General features: G+C 49.9%; 1 protein-coding gene across 2 annotated transcripts in view; it reads right to left on the bottom strand.

Moving 5' to 3' along the window:
- LOC141989928 (membrane-spanning 4-domains subfamily A member 15-like) overlaps positions 1 to 24254 on the bottom strand; it is a 58402-nt gene that overhangs the window by 4594 nt on the left and 29554 nt on the right. The window contains exons 1-6 of one of the 2 annotated variants that reach the window (XM_074956858.1): positions 15541 to 15673; positions 12672 to 12954; positions 7357 to 7482; positions 5480 to 5536; positions 2440 to 2553; positions 1438 to 1551 (exon numbers count right to left, since the gene is read on the bottom strand). In XM_074956858.1, coding sequence (XP_074812959.1) covers positions 1438 to 1551; positions 2440 to 2553; positions 5480 to 5536; positions 7357 to 7482; positions 12672 to 12941 — 681 coding nt within the window. In that variant the 5' untranslated portion in view covers positions 12942 to 12954; positions 15541 to 15673. Of the gene's footprint in view, positions 1 to 1437; positions 1552 to 2439; positions 2554 to 5479; positions 5537 to 7356; positions 7483 to 12671; positions 12955 to 15540; positions 15674 to 24254 lie in introns of those variants that run through there. The other variant, XM_074956857.1, reaches the window with a different exon arrangement.

Here is a 24254-nt window from a genome sequence, read left to right as displayed (position 1 = left end):
TAGCTGGCGTCGGATGATATTTACGTGCCAGATATGCTAAACATTCATAACCCCCTTCATGATTCAGCCACCATTCCAGAGGACATACTTCCATGCTGATGAGGCTCATTAAAAAAATGCATTAATTAAATTTGTGACTGAACTCCTTGTTAGAGAATTGTAAGTCTCCTGCTCTGTGTTTTACCTGCATTCTGCCATATATTTCATGTTATAGCAGTCTTGGATGATGACCCAGCACATGTTGTTCATTTTCACAACACTTTTACTGCAGATTTGACAAAACACAAAGAAGGTAACAATGTGAGATTTCTAAAGATAGCTACACCACTCGACACAAGATTTAAGGATCTGAAGTGCCTTCCAAAATCTGAGAAGGACGAGGTGATGCTTTCAGAAGTCTTAAAAGAGCATCACTCCAATGCAGAAACTACAGAACCGAACAACCAAAAAAGATAATCAACCTTCTGACTTAGATGATGAAAATGAACATGCGTCAGTCTGCACTGCTTTGGATGATTATTGAGCAGAACCTGTCATCAGCATGGATGCATGTCCCATGCAATGGTGGTCAAAGCGTGAAGGTACATATGAATCTTTAATGCATCTGGCACGTAAATATCTTGTGATGCCAGCTACAAGAGTGCCATGCGAACACCTGTTCTCACTTTCAGGTGACATTGTAAACAAGAAGCGGGCAGCATTATCTCCCACAAATGTAAACAAACTTGTTTGTCTGAGCAATTGGCTGTACAAGAAGTAGGACTGAGTGGACTTGCAGGCTCTAAAGTTTGACACTGTTTTATTTTTGAGTGCAGTTATTTTTTAAGTATATAATTCTACATTTGTAAGTTCAACTTTCATGATAAAGAGACTGCAATATAGTACTTGTATTAAGTGAATTGAAATACAACTTCTTGTTTCTTTTTAGAGTGCAAATATTTGTAATAAAAATAAATATAAAGTGAGCACTGTGCACTTTGTATTCTGTGTTGTAATTGAAATCAATATATTTGAAAATGTGGAAAACATCAAAAATATTTAAATAAATGGTATTCTGTTATTGTTTAACAGTGTGATTAATTGCCATTAATTATTTTAGTCAGCATTAATTTTTTAACCATTTGACTGCCCTAGTTTTCAGGTGGTCAGTGTTTTGGCAAAATAGCAATATTTTCTGGAGAAAGCAGGTGCTTTCTGCTAAAATTCTCATATAGTTGAAACCCCAATTTCCCATCTAAAAAATGATTAGACAAAATTTTCAACCAGGACTAAATCAGGGGCTGTCCTTTCCTCCGTCACTGCCTCCCTCATACACATTCAGGCCCTCCCCCAAGGACACGCCTCCCATCAGGGAGAGCCCTTCATTCAGGCAAACATCTTCCCTTCCTTTCACCACATGCTCTGACTCACATCCCGTTTGAGAGCTGAAAGACTCACGGTGTTGGGGGTATAGCAGATGGCTTGGCATGCAAAGTACGAGGTTGAGACGGCGACGGAGAACTCCAGGATGGTCATCAAGAACAGCATGACCGTGATCCCCTTCGCAGCATCCTGGGGAGCACAAAACCACAGAGGATGCTAATTACTCTTGACTGCTAGAGGTAACACAGGGCTGTCATGAGGGGATGCACTGGGGAGTCCAATTCTGGGAATGCAGAAATGCAGTCCCGGTTCTTTTCTCTTCCCAGGCACACAGAATTCTCCTCCTCATTCAAACTACTCAGCAGCCCCAGTAATTGTGATGCATGGAGCCACACCACTGTCAGGAGATCATAAGATTCTCTTTTCTCCTGGGTCTGCAGGGAGCTGCGCCCCTGAGATGCAGCCATTTGTCAAGATGGAGGATCATAAAGCCTAGGGGAAGGTGTGTGGCCTAGTCGCTCAAACACTGGACTACAACTCAGAAGAGCTGAATTTGGTTCCAAACTCTGCCACTAGCTTGCTTGTGACTTTGGACAAGTGGCTTCACTCCCCTGTGCCTCAGTGTCCCCATCTGTGCAAAGTGGGATTAAATAAAATAAAACAGACATTGGAATCCAATCCTATGCCTGCTGAAATCAATAGGAGTTCTTATTAATTTATATGTTGATAGCAGCTGGAAACCCCAGTCATGAATCAGGACTCTATCATGCTAGGTGTTGTACAAAACAGAAGAAAAACATGGTCCCTGCCTGATATTTGACATGGGCAGGAGTTTTGACACTGGCTTTATCCAGCAGAACCAAATCAGAAAGTCTGGAGTTGAACACATGGATAGTTTCTACCCTGGGGTCAAAGGCTTGGGACAATTCCAGGCACCTGGTATTTTAAACACACCTGTTAGACTCCAGGGGGAGTCTGTGCAGGGGGATGGATTGGACGACCTCTTGAGGTCCCTTCCAGCCTTACATTTCTATGATTCTATGGCAGAGTCTGGTCATTTACCAACCAAAGATATACCTCATAGTTACGCCAGTAATCTGACACATTAATAATCAGCTCCGTTAGGAAGAGAATGATCCCAATGGCTGAGAAGATGGCGCTAGTGATGTTCATTCCCAGGCTGCCTCTCACCTGAAAGAGACATGCAGAGGGTCAGGCTGTGTGTAGGCAGAGAACAGGTTTGGTTAAAATAAGAACCAGCCCACCTGTGTGTTCTGGGAATGCTCCAGCACTCGTATGTTTTGGGCAGAACTTAATTGCAGAGTCACTTTTTTCTATCAGATAAAATTGTGTTACAAGTCAAAAATGTAATTTTAACCCTAATGGATGTTAGTTGGAAGCTGAATAAATCTGAAAAACCTTGGCTAAGCAGAGCACTAGTAATTGCTACGAGACCAGTACTACAAGCATGAAAGTCCAAAAAGTGAAATTGACGACTGGAGCATAGATATCGTAAGCGTGGCCACCATGGAAAGGCGTGTGTACTGTAACAGACATATCCTGCAAAATTCTCAGAGATATGGGATGCTCTCCTGGAAGTATCTGAATGATCCTGTTAAACGAATGGGCTCCCTTACTTCCCCCTCCTCTTTACCCATTTCATTTCTTCCCCATCTGTATCCCCCTCCTCTGAACTTTGCTTTTATTCTTTAGGTTAACTTAATAATTTTGCTTTAACTAATTGAATTTTGATAAACAAATTGTTTGTTTGTAAATTGTATAATACAAATAATTGATTTATATTTGAACCATTCATATTATACAGATACACATATACATAATTAAATGGTTCAAGTACAGCTAAGATTAGGTAGCAACTTGTTAATATATTATGAGAAGTTTATATATAGTTTTTTTTTATTTTGTATCTAGGTTTTGAAAAATTGTAATAAAAATGTAATAGAAAAAAAGATATAAGAACCATCCCTGAACCCTTACACTCAACTCAAACTCTGCACTTCTTTGGGAAAGTTAGATAAGCCCGGCTGACTCATATTATGATAACAGCTAGAGGTTCCAATGGAGACAGGTTCTTCATTGTGCTGGGTGCTGTACACACACACACACACGCAGTCCCTGCCCCAAAGAGTTTATGATCTAAACACACAAGAGGGCTAGTGAAACACAGAGAGGTGAAGGGAGTTGCCGAAGGTTACCGGAAAAGTGAGGAATCAACTCAGCTCTACTGGCTCTCAGTTCAGCACCACCAGCCTATGCTTTGAGCTTGTCACCACTCCGTACTGCAGCTAGGACTGAGAATGGGGAGATGCCATGAGAACAGCTTGGCCTTTCTCCATGGGTATTTTTTCTTCAGCCCAAAAAAAAAAAAAAAAGCCCAACTCTGCCCTTTCCTCCCTGGAAATACTAGAACACTCATGACCAAAAAACCCGATTCTTCTTGGGGAAATTGTAACTGGACTTGGGGCCTTTCACCCTTATGTGTCCAGCTCCAATCCAGACTAGTGACAAAGAATTGCTCCCATCTGACATTTCACAGATTACGTGAAAGGGGCTGGACGTCTCAGTCCAGTTCCTATTTGGACAAGAATCTCCAAGAATTTGGCCAGCATCCGGCACTTTGGCTGTAGAAGAGAGGCCAAGAACTGACTGGGCTGGAAGGCTGATTTAGACGCTCACCTTCAGAAGTGGTCCCAGCAGGCCTGGGGTGAGGCGCACTGGTGAGGTGGTTTGGGGCTAATGTTGCACTGTCCATAGGCAAGTCATGCTAGGACAGGGTGGAGTTCTTGTCTGCCTCTAGTAGCTGAGCCTCATGGAAGGTTTATAAGGCTGCTGCTGAAGCCACTTAAGGCTCCCTGTCTGCTAGCTCAAGTAGAAGAGACTTTTCCTTCTAGTGCTGAAGGTTCCCAAGTTCTAAGCCCTGTGGCTGGTTTAACAGTCACTTATACATGCTGTGTATGTTCCAGGGTAAATAGTGAGCTTGATTTTTCTGTCTTAGGACCTCTTATAAGCACTAAATTCACTTAAAATGCAATTTCAGGGCTTATGTAATTTTGGGAATTCAAAACCTTAGACTGACTTTTAGGGCTTCATACAAACCAAGCCTATGACACTTTGGAAGTTCATTTCTCATGACCACAGCAATAAACCATAGCAGTTGGCTATTTTAGCCCTTAGTCACCTGCGAAGCCTACCAATAGCTAGCTAATATATTTCCGGGAGCGTCTCATGGTTATCAGAGTATGGCTCATGGGGTGAATTATACAATGTGTCTTGCCACTTAGAAAAGACAGTTCCTACTATGCAGAGAAAAGAAAATAGCAGGTAAAAGGTAAGAGGCGGAGCTGGTTGAAATTTTCAAAATGTCATTGATGTGAATTTTTGGGGGAAGGGGGTGAATGGTGAAAAAAATTCTGCAACATTTTTCATTTATTCTCATATTTTTTGATCTGCTGTAGGTCTCAATTCAGGAAAGAACTTAAACACATGCTTAATTTTTAGCACATCCTAAAGTCTCACAGATACTTAGTGCTTTGCTCCATAGCGGCCTCTCTGGAAGGCCCCTTCTCTTTACTATTTTGAATATATTTCTGGCTACTTTAATTCTTCTAAATTCCCCCCTTTTTTTGCAGACTCCCTGGACCCTTTGTCTTTCTTTTGTTCCCTGGTAGCCTGGCTGCCTTTTCAGCAGCTGTTTGCAGCTCTACTTTCTATTGGGCTCCTTTCTATTGGGCTCCTAATTGAGGTTTATTAGTCAATAGAAAAATTGAAGGTAGTTGTTGGGCCACAAGCTGCTGTTAAAAATACTGAGGCAGTCAGCAGGGAGTAGTTTAAAATAGCCCCTTTTCTCCTTCGGCTCCTCATTTGTCTCTTCTGTCTTCCTCTCCAACACGTGTTCCAGCACAAGCTGGTCCAGTAAACGATATTACCTCCCCCACCTTCTCCTTCTCCAACATTCCTTCTCCATGTTCTTGATGAACAAGCTCTCTGCTCTCTCATCAGCAACTCTCTTCCTGGATAGTGCGCTGGGTGAAGCAGAGCTAAACTCTGAGTATCCCCCACGTTAGGGAAGAGGAGGAAACAATATCTAGAAACTCACCAAACAGGTGTTGCGATGATTCTCAGCTGCAACCGAGAGGGATCCAGAAATGACGAACTGCCCAGGAAAGAGAAAACCATCATTCATATTTCACACTTACAAGAATGATCACTCCAAGACAGGCTGTATGTGATGGAAGCAAAGGGAAAGAATGGCACTCTTCCCTCAGCTGGGGCAGTCATAATAATTATACCAAGTGTTGGAGAGTAGTTTCCATCAAATAATGCTGCCATCCAGGTTCATCTAAATCCAGTTAAGGTGGCACCCATGTCATAATCCTTCCCCCCAGATTCTCCTCCTCTTCTTTCCTCCTTCTGAGTTCTTGCTCCTTTTTGACAACTGAACTTGCTCTTCTCCCCACAAATAGAGCAGTGACTGGATGGTCCTGAGAAGAGCTCAGGAAGTCACCAGGTTCCTCACCCCACCTTCCACCCAGTGCAGCTGTGCCATCCCCTGCCTATATGTCTGCCTATGGAGATTTTATAGTACTTCCATCGCCATGGGATCTGAGCAGCTCCACATCTCAAGCCTGACCTGCCGTACCCCCTGCTGTTCCAGTGCTGTCCTCCCCAGCCTCCCAGCTGTGCTAACATGTCTCAATCCAGACCTGCAGTGCCCCCTGCTGTCATCTCCACACTGTTTTCTGTGGCAGATCAGTCACCATTTTCACTTGACAGTTGAATGGTCTCTGGTTTGGAACCTGGCAGGAGATTTGCCCTTTTTGCTGATGAGCCAAGGTTTTTCCCCTCCCTCCATTCAAGGCAGACAAACCCTAACAAGGCCCAGATCAGCCAAGGGTGTTGCAAAGGGACGGAGACCTGAGCCTTGACCTCAGCTTAGTAAGATAGAGGTGCTCAGACAGTGACCTCACAAAGGCCTGGGCCTTGACATCATCCAAGTAGTCAGAGGTGCTGAGGCAATGACTTCATGGATGTCTGAGTGCCAGCATCAGCCCAGCAGAGGGGTTAAGGCAGGGACTTCACAGCAGCTTGGCCCTTAACACTAGCCCAACAAGACAGTTTTGGTAAATAGGGTGAGCAGATTGTCAAAAATGAGAAGCCAGGACACCTGACATGTAGAACAGGCAAGGTGGGGTAGCAGGGATTTTGAGAGTGGCACTCAGGGCTGGTAGTTGGTGGAAGGCACCTGTCTTTCAAGTGTGTGTGGGTCGGGTTTATTGGGGGACTAAGGTGACATGTGGGGAAGGATTTTTGAAGCCTCGCATGGGGCACTGCTTGCTGCAGGACAGCAAACTAATGATCTGCTGAGCAATAGCAGGAAATGGGTCTGCACATTAGATGGGCCAATGATCTACCAAGTGACAGCAGGAAGTGTGACAGCAGACTAAGTGCCAGTTTGGATGGACTAACGTTCTACTATATCCCAGTTGAATAACATCTGCTGCAGGTTCCTGAGCTGGCCACACACTGCCTCTTTGCCTTTGTGGGTTTCTTTTGGTAGAGAGGTACTAGGTATCTGTTACTTATTGATAACCATAGCTACAGTCTGCATTGCCTCTTGATACATACAGGAAGTTTGAAGTAAATGAGGAGGAATCAGGAGATCTGGATTCTATACCGAGTGCTGCCACAATTCAACTACATTACCTTGGGTGACTCTGTTAGCCCCTTGGTGCCTCAGGTTTCCCATCTGTAAAATGGGGAAAATAATATCTAACTCACTAATGTTTTATTAGATTTAGTTCACTCATGTTAGGAAGTGCATTAAGATCCTGGAAGTGTCTGTCTTGCCCTCTGTTTATCTTATGTGTATCACTATAGTCCTCATATATCGGTACAGCATTAATCATAGACAATGATTATATATCCAAGTGGCCATGCCATCATTTCATAGATGCTTCCATTTATTCTACTCACAAAAAGTCCTCCCCAGAAGGGGTATCCTCCAATAACGGAGATGGAAATGTAAACATTGTATCCGACAAAAACTGCAGCCACACCCCCAAAGCCAATGTGCATCAGCCCAATCAGGATCTGGATGGCCTGTGGGAAGAGAATGGAGCAGTAAAAGGAGCCAATTCCTTGCCATCTTGTGAAGGAGCAAAGCACAATGTCCCGAGCAGAACTGATGGGAAATTCTGGTCTTTTGACAGCTGTTTAAATCCAAAATCTGAAAAATTTCAGTTTGGAAATGTTGAAACATTTTGTTTCAGTTTGTCAAACTGACTTAAAATATTTCATTTAGGCTTGGTTAACGCTGGACTGAGTCTACCTGAGTCAGTGTGTTGCCTTATGAGAATTATAGTTGGGGTGCCTAGTGCCCCCATTCTCTGCTATGGGCTAAACTTCCTAGCTGGACTACACCTACATTTGTGGAATCATGGGACTCCCATGACGTACCATAGTGGTCCAGTAAAAGAGAAGACCGCAGTGCATCTTGGAAGATGTAGTTTGGAACAGGGAGCCAGTCCGGTAGGGAGGAGTGACACCGCCCTCTGAACTACAACTTCCTTGAGGCTTTGTAGCAGCTCAGGTGGATGCCGTTTCAATGTCAAACTGACCTGAGGGGAAACATTTCAGTTTGACAAACTGAAGTACTTTGATTTGGGAAGTCCCAACCCAAAACAAAATATTTTGTTTTTGATTTTCTCAATGGAAAATTTTGATTTTGCGGAAACTACATTTCCCATTGAAAAAATGTGGTTCCCCTAGTGACTCCCTCAACAGTGACAGGAATCACCACCAAAGAATGAATCAGAGAAGCAAATCTGTGTAAGCTCGAAGGCTTTTCTCTCTCACCAGCAGAACTTGGTCCAATAAATAAAAGATATTACCTCATCTACCTAGTCTCTCTAATATCCTGAGACCAACACAGCTACAACACTGAATATAATAACGAAAGGTATCAAATTTGCTATCTGAAGTGGAAACTCCACAACACGAAGAAAAAGGAAACAAAACTTAAGAGCGACATCTACTTCCTTAGCAAGTTCAAGACAGAAAATATCATCCCCAGATGTCTCACCATCATGACCCTCTGACCACGACATATAATTCCAAACATGCTGAACAGCACTTCAGACGAACTTTAGAAAAACTAAGGAACCATTTATTGCACCTCATATATTGCAGAAGGGAGCATCTCAAACAAGAAATCGTCACATGCTCCACACTGGAAGAAAAAAAACGCCACCACCAGGGAAGTTACCTGGAAATCATGCAAAAAATCCAAAACAACTGTCAAAGAAATCTGACGACAGGCATCCAAATTAGAAACAAAATGTGGAACCAACCACAACTACTCCACAACCCCCAGAATACCCACTCTGGGAGAAACAAATGCACCAGTACCCACAACATTGACAATACACAACAGATGAACATCATCATTTTATCAAGACTATCCCTAACTGCAGCGGAATTATCTATACTCTCTAAGGCCTGGTCTACACTGGGGTGAGGGTGGGGGGGAATCGATCTAAGTTACGCAACTTCAGCTATGTGACTAACGTAGCTTAAGTCAACGTACTTAGACCTACTCACCACAGTGTCTTCACTGCAGTGAATCAACTGCTGCTGCTCCCCCGTCGACTCTGCCTGTGCCTCTTGCAGCGATGGAGTACAGGAGTCGACGGGAGAGCTCTCAGGAGTCGATTTAGACTAGACGATCTAGACTAGACGTGATAAATCGATCCCCGCTGGATCGATTGCTGCCCGCCGATCCGGCGGGCAGTATAGGCATACCCTAAGGGACTGAACTTCTTCTGCACCACAGAACCCAGTACCATACGAACATGTAGAGAACTAGAAGAATTCTTCTTCCGACTCCACCTCAAAGAATTATTTCACAATGACAACACCACTCATAATTACTACATCCCCACTGACGATCAATCAATCAATCAATCAAAAAAAAAAAAGACTCATCTGACTGGACACCACAGAACAGACAAAACTACACTCTTGGTGATTACATTGATTGCTTCAAAAAAGAATTGACTATGAAATCCTTAACAACCCTCACATCCACCACAATCTCTCTACTGCCAAGAGGACAACCATACAGTCCCAGAAATCTAACCAGAGAGTGATCCAACCAGAAAACAAAGGGGTTGCCATCGTAATCCTCAACTATGATGACTACGTTAATGAGGCCAATTGACAACTCTCTGACACCACCTACTATGAAGAACTCAAATAAGACCCCACACCACAATTTACCCAGGAATGTAAGGATATCACCTCATCCTTCCCCAAATAGCTCCAAGAGAATCTCTACAAACTCATCTCCTACGTACCCAACCCAGGGAACTTCTACCTGCTTCCCAAGACACAAACAATGGAACCCAAGCAGACATATCAGATCTGGCCACAGCACTCTTTTACTGAAGGAATATCAGGACTCACAGAAACCATCCTCAAACCACACACCACACAAAGGGTCAGCTTCCTCCAGGATACAACCAACTTCCTCCACAAACTCCACAACATCAACAACCTCCTTTAGAACACCACCCTTCCCACTAAGGATGTCACTTCTCAATACACCAACATCCCTCACAGTGACAGCAAAGCTGCCTGACTCAAATATTTACAAGAAAATGGACAACCCTCAGATCTACTACAAGCACATAGCCAAACTCATCCATTTAATCCCACCCATATTATTTTTACATTCAACAACCAACACTTTGTCCAAACCATAGCAACATCCATGGGTATTAGGATGACTCCCCCAGTACGCTAAACTTTTTATGGGCCATCTTGAAGAAGAATGTCTGGACAAATGCACCATGAAATGAATGATATACCTGAGATACATCGATGATATTTTCATCCTCTTGACAAATGACTTAAACTCCCTCATAGATTTCCACCACAACTTCAACAACCTTCATCTGTCTGTTAAACTCTCTCCCACACCAGCATCAACTTGCTGGACACCATGATCAGTTTCAGCACTGGAACCCTACAGACAACTGTATACAAGAAACCCATGGATCACCACACCTACCCCTCTGAACAAATTCCCTGCTGGGAGGGAAAACTCCACTGAAAGGAATGGGGCTGTGACTATATACACCAGCAGAGATTTTGGACCATGCCTTTTGAGTTAGAGGAGCCCAAACATTGCAACAAAATAATTCAAACATGCCCATTCTCAGGACTCTGGTGATCTTAACTAAAACAGGCTAAGGGTTCGCTTGGTCACAATTTATAAGCAACTCTGTGGGGAAATAAAATTTAGTAACAGGCTCTTCAATCTAGCAGACAAAGGTCTAGCAAATCCAATCACTGGAAGTTGAAGCTAGACAAATTTGGACTGGAAATAAGGTGAAAATGTTTAATTCTGAAGGTAACTAACCATTGCAACAACTTACCAAGGGTTGTGGTGGATTCTCCATCACCAGCAATTTTTAAATCAAGACTGGATGCTTTTCTAACAGATATGCTTGAATTCAAACAGGAATTAATTCAGAGATGTTCTCTGGCTTATGGTTCTCTGGCCTAGGTCAGACTAAATGATCCCAGTGGTCCCTACTGGCCTAAAACCAGTAATCTATTAACTCATTTATTTATTTATATTATATTAAACAAACAACCATTGGTGTATCCCTCTAGACTGATGGATAGAAGTTGCATGTTGGTTGATTTTACTAGTAGTTCAAGGCTGACTGGAATCAGCTCTGCACTGCAGTTACTAGGAGAGGGACACTGGGTTTGAACTGCTTCTTCTCTGACCAGATCCTCGGTTGGTGTGAATTAGCACAATGGAGCTACACTGATTTATAACAGTTGAATCGCCATCCCCTTCTCCCCAATATGGGACTGTTTCATTCCACTAGTTACAGAAACAGCTGGTTTATAATCCTTTCCCTGACTTTTTCTTCTTTGCTTGATTAATCCTCATTTCTCCCTGTTTGGGCAGCTAGGACGATTCACTACCCCTGGAACTCTGCGTCTATATCCCCGACCCCAAAGCAATGAAGTATCAAGAAGAGGTCAGACCTATCCTGTGTCCCTGAAGTGCCAAGTCACCTGACGGCACTGGCTTCTTGGCATCCTTAGAATCATAGAATCATAGAATATCCGGGTTTGAAGGGACCTCAGGAGGTCATCTAGTCCAACCCCCTGCTCAAAGCAGGACCAGTCCCCAACTAAATCATCCCAGCCAGGGCTTTGTCAAGCCTGACCTTAAAAATATCTAAGGAAGGAGATTCCACCACCTCCCTAGGTAACGCATTCCAGTGTTTCACCACCCTCCTAGTGAAAAAGTTTTTCCTAATATCCAACCTAAACCTCCCCCACTGCAACTTGAAACCATTACTCCTTGTTCTGTCATCTGCTACCACTGAGAACAGTCTAGAGCCATCCTTTTTGGAACGCCCTTTCAGATAGCTGCTTTCAACTATCAAATCCCCCCTCATTCTTCTCTTCCGCAGACTAAACAATCCTAGTTCCCTCAGCCTCCCCTCATAAGTCATGTGTTCCAGTCCCCTAATCATTTTTGTTGCCCTCCGCTGGACTCTTTCCAATTTTTCCAAATCCTTCTTGTAGTGTGGGGCCCAAAACTGGACACAGTACTCCAGATGAGGCCTCACCAATGTCGAATAGAGGGGAACGATCACGTCTCTCGATCTGCTGGCAATGCCCCTACTTATACATCCCAAAATGCCATTGGCCTTCTTGGCAACAAGGGCACACTGTTGACTCATATCCAGCTTCTCGTCCACTGTAACCCCTAGGTCCTTTTCTGCAGAACTGCTGCCGAGCCATTCGGTCCCTAGTCTGTAGCGGTGCATGGGATTCTTCCGTCCTAAGTGCAGGACTCTGCACTTGTCCTTGTTGAACCTCATCAGATTTCTTTTGGCCCAATCCTCTAATTTGTCTAGGGCCCTCTGTATCTTATCCCTACCCTCCAGCGTATCTACCTCTCCTCCCAGTTTAGTGTCATCTGCAAACTTGCTGAGGGTGCAATCCACACCATCCTCCAGATCATTTATGAAGATATTGAACAAAACTGGCCCAAGGACTGAGCCTTGGGGCACTCCGCTTGATACCGGCTGCCAACTAGACATTGGGTCATTGATCACTACCCATTGATCCTTCCCATAAAACTGTTGGTTAAAGTAAAAAAGAAAAGGGTGGAGTCTGGAATTTGCTCATGCTCAGTCATTCAGTCACCTGTGCATGACTCATTCACATGGACTGAGAGCAAAGATCACACTTACCCCCAGGGCCTTGGGCTGTGCTTTGAGGAATATCTCCATCATCCCTACTTTCTTCAGCTGCACGACCTGTTCAGCGGGACTCCTGGGGTACATTGACCCAAGAGGTTGGTTCCCAGGGTTCATGACTGTGAACTGCTGAGGCCCACATTGCACCATCTCAGGAATCTGGGAAATGGCACCAGAGACCCCCTGGCCTTGGTGGATGACACCAGCGCTGTTTCGGGGCATGAACATAAGCACCCCATTGGCCGTGCTTCCTGGTGCTGCCATGATAACGAAGATGCTGCATAAAAGAGTGATTGGCCCAGATTAAGCCATATGTAATAACACTGACTCCCCAAATTAGCTGAGTAGGAATCTTAGTTAGCTATTGCTCAACCCCTTTTGAGTCCCTGCCAAGATTTTGTCCTTCTCCTGGAGCTATAATTGGAACACGAGCAACACCCTAAAGCTCAGGGTTGAGATTTCAAAAGCTGACTCAAGGATTCAGCCACACAACTCCCATTAATTTCAACTTTCTCACTGGGTTTTAAAATCTCAACCCAGGAGCTCTATTATCTCCATTCTACCCCTCGTTTTCCAGGTGCTTTTAACTTACTGGATCTTTCACTTTTTGGGATGGAATTTTCCTGAGCTGTGCAATTGATTATCTTAGGGCTGATAGAGGGAGAAATTATCTTGGGTTCTTTGGCACAAAGACTCTGCTGTTGCTTCCATCTAAGTGAAGGAAACATTCCCGTTAACTTCAAAGGCATGGGATCAGACCCGAAAGCATTTACGAAAGAGCTGGCCAAAAATTTTCCACCAAAACGGTTTTTGATGGAAAATTGGGTTTTCTATTAAGTGGATATTTGTGTGTGTGGAAAGGGTCTGATGCTAGGTTTGGCATGTTAAAAGGCTCTAGATATTTTTTAAGTATTAACAAGCATTGGAAAGCAGGTTGTGATCACGGTCTGTAAGTGGGAAGATTATTTCTAAGGGTAGAGGGCTCTTTCATTTGGCAGACAAAGGGAAAACAAGATCCAGTGTTGGAAGCATAAATTCAGTTTAGTGCAAGCAGGAATTAAGGGGCTTGATGCAGAAATCCCTGGGGCGAAATTCTATGGCCTCTGTTACAGAGGAGATCAGACTAGACGACCATAATGATTCCTTCAGACCCTGAAGCTTTCAATCTAAATGCCGTTCTAACCTATGTAGTTAGAGGAAGGAAAGGCTAAAGGGCCATGGGAATAGTCAGGATTGCCTCTTCCTTCCCAGAGATTGTATTCTCTCCAACCTGTGCAACCCACTTTTGTCCCATTTCGGTTTCCCTTTCACTGGCCAGGCCAGAGTACTTTGTTCCTTTGCTGGGGGATGTTGTGGGAGTGGGAAGGTGGCAGGGTGACACCACTTGTGTCTATATTTTCAAAAGAGCTGGAGGCACCAACCTTTATGCTCACCCCAGATCCAGTTGTTATTAGACAGGAGACATCACAGACGATATCAATACCAGCCTGACCTCTGAACCCCGTGTTTTTATTCACTGTCTAGAGCCACGTCATTAGGGTTGCTGGGTGTCTGGTTTTTGACTGGAATGCCCAGTCAAAAGGGGACCCTGGCAGCTCCAGTCAGCTTTGCTGACCTGGCCGTTAAAAGTCCGGTTTGTTGGCGCAGGCAGGCTCCCCACCTGGTTCCGCTATCCAGGAAGCTACCAGGATCTCCCTCTGGTTCCTGGGCAAAGGGATGGCCACGAGGGCTCTCTGCGCTGCCCCCACCCCCAGAACCATGTCAGCTGCTCCCGTTGGCCAGGAACCGTGGCCAATGGGAGCTGAGGGGGCGGTGCCTGCAGGTGCGGACAGCACGCAGAGCCACGTGGTCGTGTCTCCACCTAGGAGCCGGAATGAGATGCAGGTAGCTTCCCGGGAGCTGCCTGAGGTAAGCGCCATCCAGAGCCTGCACCCTGAACCCCCTTCCATGGCCCAACCCCCTGCCCCAGCTCTGAGCCCCAATCTGCACCCCAAACCCTGCCCCCCCAGAGCCCACATCCCTATCCGGAGCCCTCATCCCTTCTTGCACCCCAACCGCCTACCCCAGCCCGGAGCACACTCCTGCACCCCAAACCCCTGGTTCCACTCCAGAACCTGCACCCCCAGCCTGAGTCCTCACCCCCCCCCCGCACCCCAACTGCCTGTCCCAGCCTGGATCCCCCTCCCACACCCTGAACCCCTCATTTCTGGCCCCACCCCAGAGCCTGCACCCCCAGGTGGAGCCCTAACCCCCCTCACACCCGAACCCCCTGCCCCAGCCCGAAGCCCTCTCCTGCACCCCAAACCCCTCATCCCTGGCCCCACCCCAGAGCCCACACCTGCAGCCGGAGCTCTCCCCGGCCTCAGACCCCAACCCCCTTTCCCAGCCTGGTGAAAATGAGCAAGTGAGCAAGGGTGGAGGAGAGCGAGCGATGGAGGGAGAGGGGATGGAGTGAGCGGGGGCATGGCCTCGGAGAAGAGGTGGGGCAGGGGTGTTCAGTTTTCTGCAAATAGAAAATTGGCAACCCTACAAATAGTGGAGAGCAGCTGACATGTGAAAAGACTTGAATCAATGCAAGCAAGTTATGTCACTGCTCCACCTTTCTGTGTGAACATTTTCTAGAGGTTTGGGAAGTGACACTTGCTCACACAGGCGCATGCTGCTTTGAGCCACAAATTTCTCCCCCCTCCTCCCTTCCCCACTTGTCAGGTAATCGGATCTGGTGCTCTCTAAATTCTGACCTCATTTTCCTGCAAGAGTCCTGAAAGGATCTCAGGGCATCCCCATGGCTGTCTCGCCCAGTATAGCCACCAACCCCCAATTTTAACAATCACCCAAGGAGAGTGTTTGCCGATGCACTTACTCTGTCACCGCGGCTGCTCTCCTCCGTCCAGCTGTGGGTGACTCCAAGCCTCACTAGGAAATTCTCACGGGCTCATGCAGAAGGGGTTTATTAGCATCAGACTTTGAATCCTGCCCTGACGGTCACACTCAGCTCCTCCCTCCTTCTCTGCCCTGTTTTACTGCAGGACTCCAAAGTCCTGTTCCCTAGTCCTGGTCCCTTCCCCCATCCCCATCCGGGTTCCTCATATGCCTTTTCCGCATCCTAATCACCATTCGTTCTGGCTCAGAGCATATGGGGCTCCACATAGGAGCCCACCAACACTACCCTTTGGTCACCAGGGTCACTACTGAGTAAAACGAGACCCTTCCTTTTCCTGTTTGCCTAAAGGGAACTGCCACAACTGGTTGGATGTGTTCAGATCAAAACTTTTGATTGTTTATTCCAAAACCCAGTTTTTCATCAAAAATGTTGCCAGGTAGCACCAGGTTTCCTCAAAATTTGTTGACGGTTCACTGGAAAGCTGAACACCCAGAAAAAAAATTGTCTGAAAACTGAATAATTTTCAGTTTTTCGAAGAAAACTAGGAATTTTCCACTGAAAATTTTAATGAAAATGACCATTTTAATTGACATTTGCCATGGATAAAAGGCCTTTTTCCAAACAGCTCTAATAAGAGCATTCAGTACTTATCTAGTGCTTTTCATCTCCAAGGCGTGCACTCTCTCTCTCTCTCTCTCTCTCTTTTTTTCTGTAGCATCCTACTTTGCTGCATCTAAGCATCTTAAACACTCAGGAACTTCATAGTCAGCATTTACCACTAAGAGAAATTATGAGGCTCTGTGATCTTAAATGCCAGCAGTACACAGATAATACCCATCTCTGGATCTCCTTGATATCAAATAAACACACTCCCATCACCCAGCTACCTTGTACTTGAGTGATGAAGCAGTAGATCAAATGCCATTAGGTGGGGCTAAACCCAGCCAAGATAGAGCTAATGTTAGTAGAGAAGAGGAAATATTTTGAAGCATTGGCTTAATACCATCACATCTCCCTTAGACTCTGTGCTTGAGAGAGGGGAAGTATTGCCTCTTATGGGCGCCCTGGGGGTGGTGTGTAATTGTCCCAGGTCACTGGGAGTGGACTGTAGCTGGTTTTGCGTTGTAGTGGTGAAAAGGAACCCCTAGATACTGCACCCAGCCCTTGTTGCTGCCGACTCCACTGGGCAGAAGGGTTACAGAATAATAAATTGTTATTGGCTGTTGCTAAAAAAAAGTTAGCCTACTAAAGGCTATTATAAGTTATACACTTTATTTAAAAAATTATAAAATGGTTAATCAAAAAATGTGCTTTAAAGCAGTCCGAGGAAGCTTTCCTCTGGGCAACAATCAGACACCTAAGTTCCCCAGCAGTTAAACAGAAGTGGGGGACCCCCAGAAGCCTGGTTATTGATTCCTCAAAACCATCTTAACTTTGGTAAATATAAAGGTTTAAAATGGTCTGAACCTACTGCAACAGCATGTGTGTGTGTGTGTATGTGCTTAAAACCTAATAAAAAGCAGTTTTAGGTAAAAGCACGCTGGTGTGTATCAATCATGTATCAGACAGATGAATTATGCTCCCCTTGATTTATTCCTAATACCGCCTAAAAATCCCAAACAGTTAAGTTACAACTGTCCTGGGTTCTAAAACCCTGGGTAACATACACACCCACCCATGTGTTTACAAACACACACCAACATACACACCCTTATATACACAGGCATACACCCCCTCCCTATTCCCCCACGTGTACAAACACACACCATATGTGTATACACGCACACACCGTGTAGTAGTAGGATTTTATGTTTGTATTTTGTATAATTTAGAATGAAGGATAAAGAATAATAAGATAATAAATGTAGCCATGATTGTTTTTATTTTGCATTGCAATTTGATGTTCCTGTTCAAAATGTTCTGTGTAAATTAATTCTGTTTTGTGTTTGAATGAGAAATGGGTGTTAAGAGCTAAGTGTGAAGGCCGCCACTGAACCAGATGTTCTAGGGAGCACTGGAGACAGATGCAAGGGTGCCAGGAGGCTGCAACACGCCCCTATTGAAATGTCAGAGGAAGGCAGATTGATGACTCTAAAGATGAGACAGGAACCGATCAGTGGGGACAAGATAGCAGTGATCAAAACCAGCATGGGGTAACTCCCTGAGAGACTTGATGAAAGAACAAGATAAAGGATGAGAAAAACAATTTAAGAAAACAAGCACCCCAATTGATTACAGCATGACAGTGCAAAACTCATTGGTCCCAGTGAAGAAAAAAATCACTATATAAACAGGGTACCTTGCTATGAAACTTTGGATTTGTCCTGCCAAGACTTCCCGGGAGCACCGTGTCGTGACTGACAGAACCCGGCTCCTCCCTACACATGATCAATCTAGCTGGCCACTAGATTGATCCGGACTCTGGACTGGTAACTATCACATCAACTGGTGAGACAGTGGGTGGGTGGGTGGGTGGGTGGTGTGATTGAATACATATGCTAATTGTTGTCTCTTCAATAAACGCGGCGTATTGCCTTTTCCCCTGAAAAAGATCCCATGTGCTTCTTGGAAGCATAACATTTTTGGTGGAGAATTGCGAAAGGGGGAAGACATGCACTGTGATTGTTGAAAATACTGCTAAAAGGTATACCATACGTATAAAGTGATTGATCATTCAGGTGTGCACACCCCCAGTGGTAGAAGTGCTGGGCAATAGGGGGAAGATTAGAGTCCTCTCTCCGACCTGTCAGTCGGGGAAAATTATACAGAGAAGATATACACAAACTGTCTAGTGTGATAGACCCAGGCCAGTTGGGTACAGCAGACTAGTCCTATTGGGATCCAGGAAGTGGGCGGGCAAAGCTCGCCCACTGCTAAAGGATCCCCCCCCAGCCTAAGGGGGGGATCCACAGGACCTAGAAACCAAATGATTACGTGGGACAACTAATGAAGAACAGGAACGGGAGTGCGGTCAGAGGGTCAAAAAAAGGGAACCGGACGGGGACACTGAGCAGAGGACCCCGGACAGCGCCCACCGTTCCTCAAAGGCGTCAAGGGAGTCGGTGGACGCCGCCCAGAGGAACTCTGCCCGGAGGCGTGAACGGACTGAGGATCGGAAATAGGCCCCGCAGTCGCAGGAGACTCCATCGGCCAACCTCCTCACCCTGGTTTTATAGATGGCCACTTTAGCCAGGGCCAGGAGGAGGTTGACCAGGAGGTCCCGCGACTTAGTGGGGCCATGGACAGGGAGTGCGTAAATAAGAAGGTGAGGAGAAAAGTGCAACCAAAACCTTAACAAAATATTGGTGAGGAGCCGGAATAGGGGCTGCAACCTGGCGCACTCCAGGTAGACGTGCGCCAGGGTTTCCCTCACGCCGCAAAAGGGGCAGGTGTCCGGGATTGGGGTAAACCGCGCCAAGTACACGCCCGTGCTCACGGCCCCGTGTAGGAGCCGCCAACTGATATCCCCGGCGGGCCTCGGGACTAAGGTGGAATAGAGGCTGGCCCACCGGGGCTCCTCACCCTCTAGAGGTGGCAGGAGATCCCGCCACTTTGTGTCAGGGCGGGACGCGAGGGTGAGGACATGAAGGGTGTGGAGCACGAGCGTGTAGAGATGTTGTTTTGGCGCGGTCTGGAACCGGACCGGCTGCAGATCGTGCAGCTGGCTCACGGTGAAGGGGCGGGGGGGTCGGTCGGGTCCACGGGGCAGGGGCCCGATGAAAAGGTCTGGAGGGCCTGGGGTGGAGGGTGGGCGGGGCGCGCCCTCTCGCAGGACCCGGTCGAGGTAAACCCGAGCAGCGGGCGGCAAAGCGGCCCTCACCTCCTGAAGTACGCGCAGGGCAGTACGAGGTCTGGAGAGCCCCATGCGCTGAGCGAGCGTCAGGGGATCCAGCCAGTCTCCCCGGTCGTAGTCCAGGAGGTCTCCGACTTTGGTGACTTCTGCCAGGACCAACCTCTGGCGCACCGAGGGGGACTCCGCCGCCTGCACACGCAGGTAGGGGTTGTGTAGCAGGGGCTCCGCGAGGAGGTCTTCCCCCACGGAGGCCGCCACGGACCTGGTTGCTGCAAAGAGTTTCCAGGTCCGGAGGAGATCCTGGTAGAAGACCGGCAGCCCGGAGAGGTCTCGCGGAAGACCCCTCGGATGGAGATAAAGGAGCTGCCGGTCATATCGGAGCCCTCGGAGGCGGCGCAGGAAGGCATGCGCCAATATGCTCCATGCCGGACTACCTGCACCATAAAGGAGCCTCTGCAGGGCTTGGAGGCGGAAGACATGGACCTGAGTGCGGAGACACTTCAGGCCCTGCCCTCCCTCCTCCAGGGGCAGATGGAGAACCCCTGCAGAGACCCAGTGCAGTCCTGACCAGAAGAACTCCAGAATCAATTTCCGGAGGTTGGCCAGGAAATCCGGGGCCGGGACCAGGGTGTTGAGCCGGTACCAGAGCATGGACAGGACTAGCTGATTGAGCACCAGTGCCCGCCCTCGAAAGGACAGACACCGGAGCAGTCCCGTCCATCTCCGGAGCCGCTCTGTCACCCTGCCCTCTAAACCTTGCCAGTTCTCCGGCGGAGACGGATGCGCGGCAGAAAGGTAAACGCCGAGATAGAGCAGCGGACCCGCGCTCCACCGGATGGCTTGAAGCGCGGGTGGGAGGGAGCTCGCCTGCCGCCAGTCCCCTACCACCAAGCCGGAGCTCTTGACCCAGTTGACCCGGGCGGAGGAGGCTGCCGAGTACACAGCCTGGCAAGCCTCCACCTGCCCCAAGTCGCCTGGGTCCTGGACCACGAGGAGTACATCGTCGGCGTATGCCGACAGGACCAGCCGCAGCTCCGGCTCCCGTAGCGCCAACCCCGTCAACCTCCTGCGGAGGAGACAGAGGAAGGGCTCGATCGCCAGAGCGTACAGCTGGCCCGAGAGGGGGCACCCCTGCCGTACTCCTCGCCCGAAGCTGACCGGTTCGGTCAGGGTCCAGTTGAGCCGGACCAGACACTCTGCGGAGGCGTACAGCACCTGGAGAAAACCCACAAACTGGGGACCCAAGCCAAACGCTCGCAGAGTGCCCAGGAGATACCCGTGATCCACCCTGTCGAACGCCTTTTCTCCTGATCCAGGGACAGGAGGGCGAACGACAGACCGTCCCTACACCCGAGTTCCAAAAGGTCCCGGACCAGATATAGGTTGTCGAAGATGGTGCGGCCTGGGACGGTGTAGGTCTGGTCTGGGTGGATCACGTCCACCAGCACGGACCCCAGCCGCAGCGAGATGGCTTTCGCTACGACCTTATAGTCCGTGCTGAGGAGCGAGACGGGACGCCAGTTTCGTAAATCGCGGAGGTCCCCCTTCTTCAGCAATAAGGCGAGCACGGCTCGCCTGCACGAAAGAGGGAGGACCCCGCTCTGCAGAGACTCGGCCCAGACGGTAACTAAGTCTGGGCCGAGGACGTCCCAGAACGCGCGGTAGAACTCCACGGTCAGCCCGTCCATGCCCGGAGTTTTATTGGTGGGCATGCGGCGGAGGGCTTCCAAGAACTCGGCCAGAGTGAGAGGCAGCTCTAGCCGGTCTCGGTCGCCCGCGCTGACCGTCGGGAGTTCGTCCCAGAGCACTCTGCAAGCGTTAGGATCGGTGGGATCCGGGGAGAAAAGGCCTGCGTAGAAGGCCCTGGCCCTCCCGCACATCTCCACCGGATCCGTGAGGGGGGTGCCGTCCTCTGCGAGGAGGCAAGTCACGTGCTTCTTGGCCCCCTTCTTTTTCTCCAGGGCGTAGAAGAAGCGGGAGCCGCGATCCATCTCCCGAAGGAGGCGGATGCGGGATCGAACAAAAGCACCCCGGGCCCGAAGGTCCTCGAGGGCCCGGAGCTCCTCCCGCTTCTCCCAGCACGCTCTGCAGAGGGATGGATCCTCGGGGCTGGCGGCCAGATGCCTCTCCAGCTCTAAGACCTCCCGTTCCAACTGCCCTATCGCCGCATCCCTCCGTCGGCTGGCGCCCCGGGTGTAGTCACGGCAGAAGAGCCGGGCGCGCACCTTCCCTAGGTCCCACCACCGCCGCGCCGAGGGAAAGGCACGTCGCTGCCCTCGCCAGGCCAACCAGAACTCCCGGAAGGATGCCACGAAGCCCACGTCCTCCAACAAGCTGTTATTAAAATGCCAATAGGCCGGCCCCGGCCTCTCTGCACAGAGAGAGACCGTCACGGTGGCCAGGTGATGATCGGAGAATGGGGCCGGCCGGATGCTGGAGGAGTGGGCCTGTGAAAGATGGAAACGTGAGAGATAGATGCGGTCCAACCGGGAGTAGCGCGACCGACGGGCCTCCACCCGGACAAAGGTGAACGTCGAGGCGTCGTCCGGGTGGTGGTCGCGCCAGACGTCCACCAGGGAGTGATGCTCCACTATCTCCCGGAGGACGTCCGCGGCGGCCGGGCACTGCTCGGTCCCCGAGCGGTCCCGCTCCTCGAGGGTTGTATTGAAGTCCCCGCCCAGGACCAGGCACTCTTGAGGATCCAAAGTGCCGAGGAAGGCGGACGCCTGCTGAAAGAAACGGAGCCGCTCCGGGCCCGATGTCGGGGCATAGATGTTGACAAGATTGACCACGAGCCCCTCCAAACGGACCCGGAGGTGCAGCAGGCGGCCCGGCACAGCCTCGGCGACCCCCAGCACCTCGGGCCGTAGGTCGGGGGAGAACAGGGTCGCCACTCCAGCCTTACGAAGTGTGAGATGGCTAAAGTAGACCCTGTCCCCCCATTCCAGCCGCCAGCTAGCTTCGGCGGCCGGATCCGTATGAGTCTCCTGCAGGAAAATAACAGAGTACCCCCCTTCCCGAAGGAAGGAGAGCACCTGGCACCTGCGGAGACCCATCCTACAGCCCCGGGTGTTTAACGTGACGATGGTAAGGGGTTCCATGAGGAGGGCTCGGGGGGATCCTCACCGGCAGGGACGCTCGCGGTTCCCGACGGGCCGCGCAACAATCCGTGACCTACCCCGTAGGTAATTAGGGAGTCACGGAAGAGGCGGACCCGCTGGTAAGTCGCGGCAGCCTGCTTCCCGGTCCTTTTACCCTCCCCCATGAGGGCCCTTGCGGCCCGGAGGATGAGATGGAATTCCCCCCATCGCTGCAGGGCGAGCTGCACCTTATTACGGGAGCCCCGGACGTCCTCAAGGAACTGCCGCAGCTCCTCCCGCAGCGTATGGGGAGCCGGGGCCACTAGCCCCCGGCTGTCCTCCGGAGGGATTGCCGACACAGCCCCGTGGCCCACCGAAACAGGCAGACAAGGGGCGGACCCCCGACGTGGCGCCTGATGGGCTGGTGCCACGCAGCCCCCCGCAAACCCTGGCTCAAGTGGGGGCGGCGGAGGGACGGTGGCAGCCCCTAGTGAGTCGGGACTGGGGAATACAGAAGCCGCTCCCTGGGGGCTATCCTCGAGGAGATGACGGCCCCAGGGGCGGCAATGATAGCACGGGAAGTGGGGGGAACAGGGGCGGGGTTGACGTCAGGGGCAGGGCAGGGATCTGGAGTAAGGGCAAGGCAAGGGTTGGGTGCAGAGCCAGGGAGAGGGGCAAAGGTGGAATCCAGGGCCCTAGGAGGCAAGCCACTGGAAAAAGGCCCCTCTCGATCAGGCTCTGGGGGGTGGGGGTGGGGCAGGGGACCCTCTATGCTGCTGGGCTCCGGCGCCGTGGCCGGCATAATGATCCCAGCACCGTCAGTGGGGTCCTCGCCCGGGGAAGAGATCGGTCGCCCCACGCCCTCGAGGGGCAACCCGTGGGGCTCGGGTCCCAGCCGCAGTGCACCAGCGGTAGCCTCGGTGGGCTCGGCGGCTAACAGCGTGGTGCCACCCACGGCCGGGCAGATGGAGGAGCCCTGGGAACCCTCGGAGGCGGGAGCAAAGGTAGCGGTTAGGGGAAGGGGACATGGGGAGGGCGGGGCCGGGGTGAGGTCGCTCAGATCGAGGCCCGCTAGCAGAGGGTCGTCCTCCCCCTGGGTGACTGGGGTCAGACCCAGGGCCTCGATCTCCTCATAAATGGAGGGGAGCTCTCCTTCCACCACCCCGGAGGTCTCCCCGCTAGTGCCCGAGGCGACACTCGCCCCGAGGCTCACAGGGGTTGTGGATGGTAAGGGGGCAGGTGGGGTTACATCGGAGTCCTTGGGGGGAAGGGACTCTAAGGGAGGGACGGTACTGCCCTCCCGTGCTGCCACGTCTTCCCCAGCCGGTGCCAGGGGATGGTATGTGCCCACGGGCAAGGCAGAGGGCTCGGCATCAACGCCCCCCTTCCTGGTCTTCCGGGGGGCTTCCGCATCGGTGGAGAGGGGCGGAGCTCGAGCCTTCCGCTTGCCCCGCTTCCCCTGGACTAGGGCCCAGCCCTCCATGGCATCATCGGGGGGCTGGCTAGCAGGGGTCGGGTCAGAGGGCAAGGATAATGGCTCAGGGACCGTGGGAGGCAACGGTGGGGCGGAAAAAGGGAGGGAAGAGTCCCCCTGGGGCGGGCCCTCTCCCACGCTAGGCGGCATCCCTGCCGCACCCTCCTCAAGGGGCCCCGCCGAGTTGCAGGCAGCAGAGGCGGGGCTCTCCCGCTCGTCTGGGCGTGCTTGGGGGAGCGCCCCTTGGGCCCGAGCGGGAGCAGTGATGGACTGGGTGGGAGGAGGGGCGGCTTCGGGCGCCGGGCAGCCAGGGGCGCTGGCGATGACGGGGCCAGCGCCCTGCCGG

The sequence above is a fragment of the Natator depressus genome, chromosome 6, assembly GCF_965152275.1.
Source record: "Natator depressus isolate rNatDep1 chromosome 6, rNatDep2.hap1, whole genome shotgun sequence".
NCBI classification, from domain to species: Eukaryota; Metazoa; Chordata; order Testudines; family Cheloniidae; genus Natator; species Natator depressus.
The sequence above is the reverse complement of the archived record's forward strand: the minus strand, read 5'-3'. Positions and strand labels throughout refer to the sequence as shown.